Source organism: Elephantulus edwardii, unplaced genomic scaffold (assembly GCF_000299155.1).
Source record: "Elephantulus edwardii isolate Elephantulus edwardi_28Jun2011 unplaced genomic scaffold, EleEdw1.0 scaffold00093, whole genome shotgun sequence".
Lineage (NCBI taxonomy): Eukaryota > Metazoa > Chordata > Mammalia > Macroscelidea > Macroscelididae > Elephantulus > Elephantulus edwardii.
Window position 1 is genome coordinate 10160063 of NW_006399843.1, and position 15126 is coordinate 10175188.

At 43.1% G+C, this 15126-nt stretch overlaps 1 protein-coding gene across 1 annotated transcript in view; it reads right to left on the minus strand.

The window, feature by feature from the left end:
- The window catches only part of ZNF259 (zinc finger protein 259), a 15108-nt gene extending 4969 nt beyond the window's left edge, over positions 1-10139 (minus strand). Inside the window, exons 1-12 of the mRNA XM_006890807.1 lie at positions 9969-10139; positions 9662-9823; positions 9217-9307; positions 8647-8717; positions 7949-8035; positions 7303-7425; positions 6910-6957; positions 6710-6776; positions 6008-6078; positions 5307-5396; positions 4742-4852; positions 3979-4065 (exon numbers count right to left, since the gene is read on the minus strand). Coding sequence (XP_006890869.1) covers positions 3979-4065; positions 4742-4852; positions 5307-5396; positions 6008-6078; positions 6710-6776; positions 6910-6957; positions 7303-7425; positions 7949-8035; positions 8647-8717; positions 9217-9307; positions 9662-9823; positions 9969-10139 — 1179 coding nt within the window. The remainder of the gene's footprint in view (positions 1-3978; positions 4066-4741; positions 4853-5306; positions 5397-6007; positions 6079-6709; positions 6777-6909; positions 6958-7302; positions 7426-7948; positions 8036-8646; positions 8718-9216; positions 9308-9661; positions 9824-9968) is intronic.
- Between the last annotated feature and the right edge of the window lie 4987 nt (positions 10140-15126).

Genomic DNA, 15126 nt, shown 5'->3' on the forward strand with positions numbered 1-15126 from the left:
AACAAAAAAAAAAAAAATTGAAAAAAAAAAAAAAACAAAGTCAGTCAATAATGATTAAACCTCTTAACAAAGTCTCTAGTGGCGAAGGACAGAAAGCAAATGAAAAAGGGAATGGAAACTATATGCAAGGGAAAAAAAAGCAAACTAACCCTTCAAAAACACCAACATCAACATCCTCAAGAGGTTTAAAAAAAAATTCTTAAAAGAACAGAATGCCATTTTTAAAAAATCCAAAAACAGGATGCCCTTTAAAAAAAACACCAAAGACAAGAAAAGCTCTTGAAACAATAATGTAAATGGGGGTCTTAAGTGAAGAGGTAAGAAGCTGAAGGGATCTCTCAAAGCAGAGAAAAGAACAGAGACCAAAAATAGAACTAAAAAACTAAGGGAAAAAAACCTGTTTAAAAGGAATATATGACTAGGCATTATATGTATGCGTATAGTCCAGAATAAGTGCATTGCAAAGTGTACTGGGAGAGAAGGGAGGGAGGGGGATGGATGTAATTGTGCAACAGTGAATGAATAGTTAAATTTTCTTAAAAAGTGAACTGGGGGAAGAATGAATGAATGAATGAATGAATGAATGAAAATCCAACTTTATTGTAAACTTTTGTTAAAAATAATTTTTTAAAAGCCATTGATAAAAAAACCACTGAGTAAATTACAGAGGACCAATCCAGAAGTCTTTTAATAAGAGTTTCAGAAAAAGAAAGACGCAATCATCAGTAAAAGAATTCAAGAAAATGTCCTAGAACTGAGCATATATGTGTTTTCAGACTGAAAAGATCCAAAATAAAGCTTAAAACAATGATTCAAACTGACCACACCAAGGCATCACATCAAATTTCATACCAAAGGGGGTATAAAAATACCTTCACAGTAACAGGTCACATACAAAAGAGAGGGCTCAGGTTCTCATTTCTTGATAGCCAAATCAGAAACCTGACATGAGTCAGTGTCTTCAAATTTCTGATGAAATTGGGAGTGAGAAAAAGACTGCCTCTAGGTAGTTGTCAGGTGCTGTCAAGCATGACTCAGAACAATCCAATGAACAACACATCTGAACACTGTCCTGTCCTGTGCAATCTCATCATTTCTGACATACTCAAACCCGTTTCTGCAATAACGGTATCAATGCATCTCATTGAGGGTCTTCCTTGCTTTCACCCACCTTTCTAAACATGATGTCCCTCTCCAAGGAACAGCTTCTCCTTATGACATGATCAAAGCATGTGAGAGGAACCTTTGGCATCCTTGCATTCAAGGAGCACTCTGGCTGCATTTTCCCCAAGACGTATCTATCTGTTCTTTGGTAGTACTCATCTCCAACACTACAACTCAAAGCCATCCATTGATGCATAGAAAGTGACTGAAAAGACCATCAACTGAATCAGGTGCACCTTAGTTCTCAAACTGATATTGTTGCTCCTAAGTAATTTGGAGAAGTCCCTGACTGTAGACTATCCCAACACAGTGTATCTCCTGATCTCCTATACCAAGTGTGTTGACTGCAGATCTAAGTAAAATTCAATTACTGACAATTTCAATCTTTTCTCCATCCATCATGCTGTTGCCCCATCGACCCAGTGGTGAGAATTTTTATTTTCTTAATATTGAGGTATAATCCACATTGAAGGCTTTGATCTTTGATTTTCTGCAACAAGCACTTCAAGTTCTCTTCATATGCAAAATGCAGGCTGTTGATGAATCTTCCTCCAATCCTGATGTGACAGTCTTCTTCACAGAGTCCAGCTACTCTAATGGTTTATTCGACACACAGATTCAATAGCTATGGAGAGATGATACAACCCTGACACAAATTTTCCTAATTTTAAACTACGCAGTGGTCCCTTGCTCTGTTTGGACAAGAGTCTCTGGATCTAGGTGTATATTTCGTGTAAGAAGTGTTCTGGGTTCCAATTCTTCTCAGTGTAAGCCATCATTTGTTATTTTGGGAAATGGGAAAGGTAACCTGGTGTGAGGATGAAATGTGTGCAGCTTGACAAAGGTAAACAATGACACTAAACTGTACACAAGAAAAGAAGGACTTTTTGGGTAACTGTTATAGCACATATAATTTTTTTTTCCTTGTTGTGTACTGTCGAGTCGGATCTGACTGGCACAGGAGATTGCCCCTCTTTGTACAGTGGCGCATCTGGTGGATTTGAGCCATGTGCCTTCAGGATTGTAGCTCAGCTTCTTGCCACTAGGCTACCAGAGCTCCCTCAGCACATAAAATTTTTAAACAGTAACAACTATACAGCAAAAAGATTTATGTGCTAGTATTTGTTTATACATGTCAATACATTACATTAATAGTTATGTATGTCAATCAATTAAGTACATATGTGTATATATAAAAGATGTATGCACATATACACATATGCGTATGTGACATTAAGCACATACATTGTTCATGTGTAAAGCACATCTGCTATCAGGTCTATTCCAGCTCCTAAGGCCTCCTGGCTTTAAATCTTTTTGGGAAGAGACTGTTCATTTTCCTTTCAAGGAATTCTGGTGGATTCCAATGGCTGGCTTTCAGTTAACATCTAACATAATACAGTATACATAGGAAACATAATTACAAATACTTCTTACATGTAACCAAATAAATCATTAGTGGAAACCAAAATTTCTCATGGAAACCACAGCCTCATATCTCAGTCAACTGGCATAAAGCAGTTCATAAAAGTTTTTGTTCTGTATCCTAGTTTGGCCAGTTGTATCTGGAATTTTAAAAGCCTACAAGTTGCCATATACATAAGATACAACTCAGTTCCCAAATTATTCAGGGCAAAGAAAAAGAAACCAAGACTCAGAGAAGCAGCGAGTCTACAGGACCAACAGTCTACAATGGCCTCATCTGCCTTGAGACTAGAAGTAGGTGATGCCCAGCTACCACTCACTACTAACCATTCTGATCAAAGTCCTATGAGATGGACCCTGAGAAAAGAAGAAAATAGAACAGAAACTCTTTTCTAAAATCAAACAAAACCAAATTGCCTAAGATTCGTAGACTTCCCGATGCAACGGCCCTGACAGATACGCTTTAAATTTCAAACCAAAACTACCGAGAGGTCACATTTAGCTAGGTAGCGGTTGGCTCACAAAATAATTAGTATCACCTATTGTGCTCTATTAAAAAATTACCTATATAAGACCAAGGGGAGCTCTCAGAACTGAGTGGTAAGGGATTTCGCTTGCCAATGCAAAGGTATGCAGTTCAAATCCATCAGCTGCTCCATGGGAGAAAGAGGAACAAATCTCCCATTCAATATATTGCCTCTCAAAACCTGCTGGAGGGTCAGCTATGAGTCAGTTCTGACTCTATGGTATGCAACAAGATACAAAACAAAGAGTCAACAATTACTTTAAAACAAAGATGAGAATCATTGTAAGGGAGCAGAGAAACTAGAAGAACTGAAACAGAACCACCAGAATGGAAATAATGAGAATGTTCATGTATTATATAGAATGCAACTAAAATCACTGGACAATTTCTCTAGAAATTGTTGGACAGAAATTTAAATTGTTTATGTAAGTTTTTACTGAAAACACAATAAAAGAAAATTCAAAGGGAAACTGTGATGAAAATTTATCTTCAATGTAGAATTCTATTCCAAGTCAGCAAGCATCCAGTGTGAGGTTAGAATAAAGAAATTCTTAGGTGTGTAAATCCCAAAAATAGTATTTCCCAATCACAGGCTTCAGATCTCGTTCATAGGGTCGCTGCAGGTTGTACTCAACTCAACAGCACCTAACAACAATCACTCCTCCTTTAAGAAGCTGCCAGAAAAGACATACCAACAAAATAAAGCCGAAAACTAAGCCAAAAGATGATCAGAAATATCAGAAACCAGAAGATGTCCAAACATGTTGGGTAAGAAAGGTTAAAATATGGGCAGAAGTGCATAGGTAGCCAGCCCATGGCTAAATGCAGTCTGTGATGACCAGTACTGGCTAGTGTGTTCTCACCTGGTCCAACTTCTGAGTAAACTCCTGCAGTTTCTCTGCCTGGCCAGGACTGGAACTGTCACCCAGTGTGAAAGGGTTCTTGGTGACCTGCAATAAATGGTATAGCACTCAGCTTAGGCACACATAGACCTCCAAATGGTATTTTGGCTGTGGCTGTTTGTTAGGTTTGACCATAAGCCTGGCAGGGATACCAGAAGGGTGCCTGGTGGGCAAGCTGGATCTCTATTTGCCACACACCACCTTTCTGACCAGGTAGCTGGTCTTGAAAATAAATAATCTACCAAGACAATAACTGGCAATGTTAAATAAGAATTTTACCTATAGATATCTTTTTTCCTCTTGTTAAATGGAGTAGGGAAAAAAGTTCCATTCAGAAAGACAAACGCCCAACAACTAAGAATTAACTGAGTAAATGTACTCATCAAAAGGATAAATAAGTGAGGTAAGTCAACAGATACATAAATGTATGCTGGGGAGTTTTAGGTGGTGAAAGGACCTTCCTCCCTTATTTTACAATGAAATAATTCCTTCACCTAAAATTACAAAGTAACTACAAGATCCCAGTTAAGGCCAGGAAATTTCATTTAAAATTTCATATAAATATCTTCAAAATCTGAAATAACATTTAAGTCTCTTAATTCAGTCTTAAAGCAAAGAAGTCCTTAGTTATCAGCACTAGAAACTAGGCCACATGAGGTCTTCTGGTCCTTTTCCACAAACGGTAGAATTGCTGGAAACAGCAGGCACCAACACAGGGACTCACCAGCTCTCGGATGTCCTGCAGCAGCCCCTCCAGTGTGGTGAACTTGCCCCCAAGGACAGCCATACCCAGTTCAAATTCCAGCTCCGGGATTTCCACACTACACGTCTCAGACTGAAAGAAGAGAATTCAAATGAAGCTTTCAGTTAAAAGCAAAATCATCCAGAAAGAAGCCCCTCCTGAATTAGTACCAGCAGTAATAGACTGGGGATAGAGGTGAGCTGATCTGATTTCTCTGTCTGAGTTAAAGATGTCTGCGGTCCATGTGAAGTGCAGAAAAGGAACCACTTAATAAAGGAGGTTCTAAATCACAGCTCCACACTTGGTGTCCCATCAGTAGACACCAAAGACAAAAACATTAGACACTAAAGGGCTCAAAGTCAGCAGGAAGATTTCAGGGACCACCTTCTGAGCCTGCAATTCCAAAGACAGATGAACTCTGATCAAGGATCCCTGAATGCAGGGACGTAGGTACCTCATGTCCCCAGGGTTTTATTTTCAAAAGCAAGTATTTCTCCTAGACAAAGACAGGAATATGAGGACAGTCATTTTGAAAAACATTTGTTACCTTGAGAAGGTCTCTGGTCATATCTGAGGGGTCTGTGATGTGGAGGGTGATCCTGGTGCCCAGGGGCTCAACTGCACCCCCAGATTTCACCTGCACAGATGACAGTCAGTAGCAGTGGCAGCAGAAACAAGCCCAATCCACTATTTCAGTGAGACCTCCAAGGAGACTTCTACCAACAGGAGCACTCAAACAAAAACACCAAAAGGTGGCCAGGCTGGAGTGCCCAGTACCATGGCCTGCCAACCTCTACCCACACTGCCAGGAAACTGTGTTTACCTTTAAAAAGAAAATTCTGACCCTCAGGGTTAAAAGAAACTTCTGAGGTTTTGTCCAGCTCTTTTGTCAACTGCACCTAATGTCTGGATCTCTTTTATAATACCCACATTACGTCACACCAGCTTGTGTTTTACACTTACAGGAAGAGAATTTACAGCTCTCCAAGGCAGCCCATTGTATTCTCAGAAAGCTCTGGGGATTATGAAAGTTCTTATGGGAATCCTACCATCCACCCAAAATTTCCACCGCTCTGGGGAAGAGGCCTAAAATCTTAACCTTCTCTCTCTTCCAAAGAAATGATACAAATTTTAAAGGCATTAACTTTCCTTCTCTAGGATGGATATGGTTCCTTCAAGGGCTCCTTGCCCTAACCTACGGCCTCCTAAGACCCAACCACCCTCCATCCCTTAACAATGCCCACTCACCTCATTGGTCCGGTGCCCACAGTTCTCACAATTTGTAGCCATGATGATAACCTCCTTAAAGTGGGGGATTTCTGGAAGGTGAAGTCAAGGAAATCTGCTTCTAAGAAAGGAAAGCTGCTCTCTAGGGAAGAATATGTTCTAGAACTGCCAGGAAATACATCAGAAAAAGGAACCTCACACAGCCACTCCTCTGGATATGGTACAGCTCAGGCCACATGGCTGAGAACAACTCATTCTCTCTTTGGGTCTAAAAACACAATCTTACCAAAGGCAGCATTCTTCACTGTGGGAAGCCAAATTCATACTAAATATAATAAACCAAATGCTATTTCAGGATATGAGGGTGGCTGATACAAGCTGGAATTCACCCTGAAGCACTAAGGCAATCCTTAAATGTTTAGAGGGGCAGACATTAAGGCAATCCTTAAGCATTTAAAGGATTCTTGTATTGTATTTACTAACCCCTCCCTCGTGAATCAAGCATAAGATTTTCAATAGAAAGAGTTTAACATCATTTGCACTGAATTCTCTTGGTGATTTGCTCCTGGGCAATTTTCAATAAAGACTCAGGGACGCTAAGGTGGGCGCTTCACATCACCAGAACTGTACATGTGCTTTTCTTGAATGGAGTGTTTCCAGCCTATGTATCGTCTTCATGCCTGCGTTGGAGGAAGAGCAATCCGAATGCCCGACAAAAGATACGTACTAGCTTCATGTTGGTCTGAGCTGGAGCATTGCACTCTGGGCAGTTTGTATTGAACTGCAGTACCTGGAACACAATTTGGGGACACAGCGTCAGCCTCCTTAGGCTCACTCATGTTGAAGTGGAGGGAAGGAGCCACTGAGTAGCATCAATCCCAACCACAACCTGCCCCTTCCTTAGCAGCACCAATGGGACTCACTTCATTCCTGAGGTCCTCCTCTTGGGACTTCTCTTCTGGTGCCTCTGCCTAAAACAGCAGAGAACACAAATCACAAATTGGTAGTTATGCCCCAGTCTCCTCAACACCTGGCCCAGGAGTGGGAAGAAATGCTTAGCCTTGCTTACATCACATGCCACCTCATAGATTTGACAGAGAAGCTGCCAAAGCCCAAGTTGAGAAAAACAGAACTTAAAATTACATTACAGCTACTGATATGCTTTACCATGCCATTTACTCTACGTCTCTGATCTGAGCTAGATGACAGGCATATAAACAGGCTGAGAGAGAACACACACAGGACATCTGCAACAAAGTTAGGTTTCCACTGCCTCAAGCGATCCAGGGTGGAAGATCATTTCAGGGAATCCTTACCTGGAGTCCTAGCATCTCTTCTTGCTTTGAGGTGCGATTATAGTGTGTGATAACCAGGGCATCATCCTTCTGGGGAGCAAATGGGTTTTCCACAAAGCTGTTCCCTGAGGGATCATCAATGATCTAGCAGATAAGAAAGGAAAGAGTAAATACAGGAGACCATTACCAGGAGCATCAGAGTGAAATCATTCCAATCTTCCCCTAAATCTATTATAAATTAAATCCACTGCCATCTAATCCATTCCAGTTCAGTGAGCCTGTAGGACAGCGTAGAAAGAACTACCCTATAGGGTTTCCTAAGATGCTCTGGTGGCCTAGTCATAAGGACTTGCACTGCAAACCCAAAGGCACACAGTTCAAATCCACCAGTTGCTCTGTGAGAAAAAAATGGGCAGTCTCCTCCAGTTGATTTACAGCCTCTGAAAATCCACTGGAGTGTCAGCTCTGAGTTGGTTAGAACTTACACCAATAGTACATAACACCAACCAAGACAGGGTTTCCAAGAGTTTCTTTACAACAGCAGACTGCCTCATCCTTCTTCCAGAGAGCAATAAGTGAATGCAAACTGCCAGCCTTGTCATTAGCTGCCAAATGCCTTAACTACAGTGCATATAGAGCTCCTTTTACACGATTCCTCAATACTTACCAGAGTGAAAGGGGAAGCCACTTGCTTTAGCGCCTTCAGTTTGACAATGAACTCATCAATTCTTTCAGCTATGGTTTCCTCACTTGCCTGTCATGAACAAGGAGTAGATACATCAGCCTGACCCCTCATTCACGCCCATATTACTTCCAGGCCTGTTTTAGTGTGAGTGGATATAGGGAGACTCAGATTTCATGATGAGCTATAACAAACAAGTTTGAAGTTTATAAGTGGTGCTAGGTGACCTTCATTTCCTCATTCACCCAACCACTTAACCTAGGCACTTGTTAGGGGCACAGCAGTAAATAATTCAGTCTTGCCAAGGGCTCTCCAACTAAATGGGAAGACAAATGACTAAATATACAGTTATAATACATAGTTCTTTTGTGGGTGTTTTTTTTTTTTTTACCATAATAAATATATGATGGAATATTCAGTGTGTACAGACAACTTCAAAAGTTCTTCAAAGGTAATGTCACACTAGCTATCTGAGCTGAGATTTGAATATACATTTAGGAGAAAAAGACAGTAGTAACAACTTATGCTGTCAGCCATCGCATTACCATGTGCTTCCTCAAAACGTGTTCTCACATTCTAGTTAGTGACAGAAAAGGTAAACATTCCACTGGGACATATACAAGAAATTATAAAAAAAAAGAAATTATGCCTAGCACTGCTTCCATTTAAAAACTGCAACTCACCCTACGTGTAGGCTGGTCCTGCTCCAGGCCAGAAATAGCACGACTGATCAATCCTTCCACAGTAGTCAGAGCTTGTGAACAAGAACAAAAGGTGAGTGAGTCTCCAAGGTAATTCATTTTAACTCCCTGGGCTGTGATTTCTTTATCTGCAAATGAGAAGGCTGGCAGGAGGTTCCAGTAATCTCTAACAGCAAGAACACAACATCTGTAATAAGAACGTGGTCTGAGTAGTTTACTCTCTCCTATCTCAAGTTTTCCACTCAGGGACATAATTACATAGCAAATCCCATGAACAAACTACTAAACTGACACAAGGGGAGCTCTTCTGGAGTAGTCTGTAGGAAGCTGTGCTGCTAACACAAAGGCAGAGCTTCTCTAGAGGTTCGAATCCACAAGCAGCTCCTTAAGGAGGAAAAAAAAAAAAGGATGGGCAGTCTTCTCTCATGCGGTGTACAGCCTTGGAAACCTGCTGGAGGGTCAGCTATGAGTCAGTTCGTACTCTACAGCAATAGGAGTACAGGTGGGAAGGCTTCCAGGAAAGCATGAACAACTCAAATACCCTAATCTTACCTCCTTTCTGGCTGAAAGCAGGAATTTCAAAATCCAGCTCAGGGATCCTTGTCGTGGCTGAGTCAGTCTTCACCACTTCTCTGTTCAAGTCCTGAGCAGAATGGACACAATTCGGTTCAGAGACTCAACAGCCAGCTTCTCCTCAGCAAACAGAGTGTCCCCTTCCATCAGACCCCACGTTTTCTTTCTCTCTCCACTCCAGAGTGTCCACAGGACGCCCGCTGAACAGTACTGGGACTATTTAGATACTGAGAATGGTATTTAAAGCATCTGTTGTACACTTTCTACCCTTTGACAACTCTCCCTTATTTCACACAATCTTGTATGAGGTACACAGATCTTATCTCAACTTTCAAACAGCACCAGCACCATTTTACAAGAGGAAATTAAAACTTAGAACTAGAAGATCTGGGAACCTGGGGTACCTGCTCTGGGCACCTCTCACCTCCTGGGTTCGGACAGTCAAAGTATAACGAACTCCTTGGTCCTGGATCCTGCCTGCCGACTGAATCTCCGTGTTGTTCCAGCCACAGTGCTCGCAGGAAAAAGAACTCACTATTATTTCTCTGAAGAAGGGGACTTTGGTGAGCAAGAGGCGCGTCATGCCCTAGGGAAGGAGAAAGCAAAAAAAGGAGAAACTAATGAAACCCGTCTTCCAGTCCTAGAGTTACTGGAGCCCATCTCCAGGTCCAAACTTGGCCCAGTGGACACGGCGATCCCTGACTACTCCCACGGCCGCGCCCCCTTCTCACGTTGCGGTAACAGTTCATGCATAACGACTCGATCTCAGTGGGCTGCTGCTCCTCGTCTTCGGCGCTGATGGGCCGGAACAAGCTCCCCGGGGCGGCAGTCTGGGCTGGGGCGGGCGAGGGAGCCATAGCCGGCCCCAGGAGCCCGGCCTCCACAGCACCGGTAGCCGACATCACCGCCACGCGCAACACAGAATTCGACTTCCGGCTTCCGCCCCGCTCTCGGCCCCACCCTCTTTCTGGAGCACTTCCGCTCTTTCTTAAAGAGGCCGCGGGCATTGGGTCCTGGGATAAAAGTGTGTAAAGCTTTGCTGGTTTATGGTCGGCTGCATTCAGTCTTAGCCTCTACGTCAATTCAGACGTCACTTCCCCTAGAATGTCCTTTCAAAGCAGACCAGTGTTTTGCGTCCTTACAAAGCTCCCATTTGATAGGTCTTAGCACTGGACGTAAGGCCAAGGACTAAAGGAAGGGCCCAGAGAAAGAAAGGAAGCTCCCGGGCGGGAGTCCTTGGTCTGCAGAGAAACATGCAGAGGGACAGACCAGGGAAATACCGCGCCTTAGATTGTTGTTGTTATGTGCCCTCCAGTCGCTTGCGACTCATAGTGACCCTGTGTACAACAGCCCTAAACTCTGCTCTGTCCTGTGCCAATCGCACTGTCTCCGACAAACCCACCCCGATTACCCCAGTCACTGAATCAATCCACCTCATAGAGGGTCTTCCCCTCCTGCGCTGTCCCTCCACCCTCCCAAGCATGATGTCCCTTTCCAAGGACCGGTCCCTCCTTATAACATGTCCAAAATATGTTAGATGGAGCCTCAGAATCCTTGCCTCCAAGGAACCACCCGGTTTAACCCTTTCCAGGATAAATCTGTTTGTTTTCCTAGCAGTCCATGGTACCCTCAATACTCTTCTCCAGCACCACAGCTCAAAGGCATCAATTCTCCTTCTATTCTCCTTAGTCATTATCCAATGCTCTGATGCATAACAAGTTATAGGAAAGACCATGGCCTGTATCAGGAGCACCTTAGTCTCCAAAGAGACAACATTGCTCTTCAGTACTTTGGAGAGGAACCTAAAGCAGACTTTCCCATTGCAATGGGTCTTTTAATTTCCGGCTTCTGGTGCCAAGAGTATTGACTGTGGAGACAAGCAAACTAAAGCTGTGAACAATCGCAATCTCTTCACAACCCACCCTGATGCTACCAATAGGCCTAGTGGTGAGAATCATTGTCTTCTTGACATTGAGCCTCAATCTATATTGGAGGCTGCAGTCCTTGACCCTCTGCAGCAAGCGCTTCAGGTCCTCCTCAGTTTCAGCAAGCAGGGTGTATCATCTGCATAACGCAGATTGTTGATAGATCTTCCACCAATCTTGACCCCACATTTCTCCTCATAGAGACCAGCCTCCCGGATAATCTGTTCTGCATACAGGTTGAAAAAGTATGGAGACAGGACACATCCCTGGCTCACACCCTTGCCAATTTTGAACCTTGCAGTGTTTCCTTGCTCTGTTCTGACCACTGCCTCTTGGTCCAAGTATAGATTTCTCATTAGCACGATCAAGTGTTCTGGGATTCCCATTCTTCTGAGTCAGCCACAGCTTGTTATGATCCACACAGCAAGTTTTGTTTGTTTGTTTGTTTTTGTATTACATTTAATGACCATTTACAGAGAAGCAAGTTTTATAGTAAGGGTCTTTAGGGAGGGATGGCAGGGACATTCCATTGTAGTTTAGCCAGATGGGTGGTCTTCTAGGGAGGGAAGAGAGGGACAATTCATGGTAGTTGAGGCTGTTAACTCCCTTTGTTGACATGCTGATGACATTCTTTGACTCCTTTGTTCTCCCTTTGACCTTGGTTCTGACCTGATACTACTCATAGAGTTCTGTAAATTTATCTGCAAAGATTCTAGAAGGCAGCTGGCTGGCCCCTCAGTACCTCTGAGGAGGTGCACAGGGGTTCCACAGGCGGGTCTGCCGTTGAGATTCTAGGCCCTCATCATTTCCTACTTTTCTTCCTTTCAGTCATTCCCTCAATCTCCCTCTCCTTTCTGTTCTTCCCATTCCCTGTTTCTGTCCCACTCATAAACAGTTCTTCAAATTCCTGTGTCAAATATATTTCTTTATTTTCACTCTTTAGGGGTTCTGGTGTGTAGTTAATAGGTTTAAGTATTGGGCTGTGAGGGCAGTGTCTTGGTATTTTTCATTTATGTTTGTCCTAAAAACAAAAAGCTCTTTTTTTGGTAAGCATTTCTTTTCAACATCTTTCCCTGGGCTAACCTCACACCATATGTGTAATGGTTTCAGGTGTCATTTCACCCAGAACATCCTTTAAATATTGTTGCTAAAAGTAGCTAAATCCAGAATGTTGCAGAAGAGGTTCAACCTGTGTGCATGATGGCCCAGATTCAAAGTCTGAGAGAGTGAGGAGATCCTGACAACAAACCTGGCCAAGAATATCAGGGCATTCTATAAAGAAAAAAACCCTGGGAGTTTGTGGGGTGTGTGTGTGTGTGTGTGTGTGTGTGTGTGTGTGTGTTGAGGTTGTTTTGGTTTTTCTTCTACCCTACTGGAGGCTGGACTTTATGAGGAGGAATGTGGCAACAGGATTGAAGGAATATTCATCAACAATCTGTGTTAGACAGATGACACAATCCTGCTTTTTGAAAGTGAGGAGGACATGAGGTGTTTTCTGCAGAAAGTCAAGGATTCCAGCCTTCACTATAGATTGAAGCTCAGCATCAGGAAAACAAAGATTCTCATCACTGGATCAATTGGCTGCATCATGATAGAGAAAATATTGAGATTGTTAATAGCTTCAGTTTGTTTGGTTCTGCAATCAATACCTTTGGTATTAGTAACCAGGAAATGAAAAGAAAAATTGCACTGGGAAAATCTGCTGTCAGGGACCTCTACAGTGTATTAAAGAGCAACAATGTTGGTTTAGAGATTAAGATGCACCTGATCCAAGCCATGATCTTTGCAGTTACTTGCTGTGCATCAGAGAGCTGAACAATGACTAAAGATGATAGAAATGAAATAAAAGCCTTTGAGTTGTGCTGGAAGAGTACTGCCTACAACCAGGAGAAGATAAAGTAGATGAATGGGATCCTCTAAGACTCAAATCCCTATGCACATCCAAAAACTTCTCCAACAGGGTAAAAAGGAAAGCCACAGACTGGGAATAAGTATTTGGTAATATCATATCAGATAAGGGACTTATATCCAGAATTTATTAAATACTGAGCACCACAACAAGATAAAGGTAAATAATCCAATAGAAAAATGGGCACAGGATATGAACAGGTACTTCACTGAAGATGACATTCAGATGGCTAACAAGCACATGAAGAAATGGAGAAGAGTACTGAATATACTATGGACTACTAAGAGAACAAACATGTCTCTCCTGGAGAGGGTGAAACCAGGCTACTCCTTGGAAGCAAGGATTTTGAAGCTCCATCTCACATACTTTGGCCATGTTGCCAGGAGGGACCAGTCCTCAAAGAAGGATATCATGCTTGAAAAGGTGGAGGGACAGTGCAAGAGAGGAAGACTCTGAATGAGATGGATTGACTCAGTGACTGGGTAAATAGGGGAAGGAGTGTCAGAGATGATAAAATTTGCTCAGGAAAAAGCGAAGTTCAGAGCTGTTGCACATAGGGTCACTATGAGTTGCAAGAAACTTGATGGCACATGATAATAGCATCAACAACAAACAACAACTCTCATTTTACCTCCAGTTTCAGAGGTTCCAAGGGATCTAAAAGGATCCTTGGTGCTGCTGAGGAGACATATATATGGATGGAGAAAATTTGAGGTTAGAGGATTCAAAGAAGGAAATGGGTCATAAAGAGACTATTCAAAATCTGGACCACAAGAACAAGGAGAAGAGCCACCTCAACAGTCTCAGTTCCACATAACCATAGTTTAGTGATGTTATACACAAATTATCCCATGATAAGCAGACTAGAAACCATGCAGAAGTAGAGGAAGGTTCTCTAGCCCAGGTCCACCAAAAGCCTTAAAGCAGAACCCTGCCAAAACTTAGGCACACTGAACAGACCTGCATTAGCTAGGGCTAATGAGAAAGCACCAGTGTGAGTGATATGTGTGCAGTGGGGATCTTGGTGAGACCACTGTTTACAGTCATGACACAAATGAAAGACACACCAGGAAATCAAGCTTCCACCATAAGCATCTATTTCACTGGAGTTGAGTTAGAAGACTAATTAGTCTGTAGGGAGTGGTTGGCAATGGTAGGGCACACAGCCTGCTCCCAAGAGGGCTTAACAGTCCCCACAGTTTGGAGGATGCAGGAACTGTTTATAGATGTGGAGCTATGTATGGAAATATGAACTCTATCCCCTCCCATCACACTCTCCACCATCCCTTTGCATCAACATCAGAACCAGCAAGAACACACACACACACACACACACACACACACACACACACCCCTCTCCCCTGTGTCTCTCTCTCTTGTTCTGTCTCTCTTTCTCTCTTCTTTCCATAGATTTTTCCTTTTTCTATTCCCTCAGTAGCAGCTGTCATGGCAACCATGGGGAGACAATGCTCCTAACCATAGAGAAACTAGGGTCCAGTTGACCAGCAGTGATCCAAGGCATGCACAGGGGAAAAGTGGCACAGACTTCCATCACAGCTGCAGCGGTCTTGAAAGCCTAGTGGATAGGGAGTTATAGTGCCAATTCAGAGGTGGGAAATTCAAGTCCACCAATTGCTGTGCAGTAGAAAGATGGGCAGTCTCCTGCCTTATGATTATAGTCTCTGAAAACCCACTGGAGAGTCAGCTGTGAGTCGGTTCAGACTCTACAGCACTGAGTGGGGTCGAGTTGGGCTGTGATGACTCGCACAAACAGTGCCCCTCTCCCTTCCCAAACCCTCCAGCCCTGACTGGAACAACTCACGAGGATTCCCAAATGACCACGGGAAGCCGGTTTGTGAAGCCTGGTGAGTGTAATGCATCCAGAGGGGAAGTCACAGGAGGCTGGGTATGCAGGAGCAGCCTCTTCCTTGGCCTCACTACTCAGGGTTCTCCACGCTCTGCCTAACAGGCCACTGTCAGGACTGAGCATGCTAGGGGCTCAGGTCCAAGTCGCCGGGACTGAGAGCTGGAGAGTGGATCTGGGCAAGCGGATCG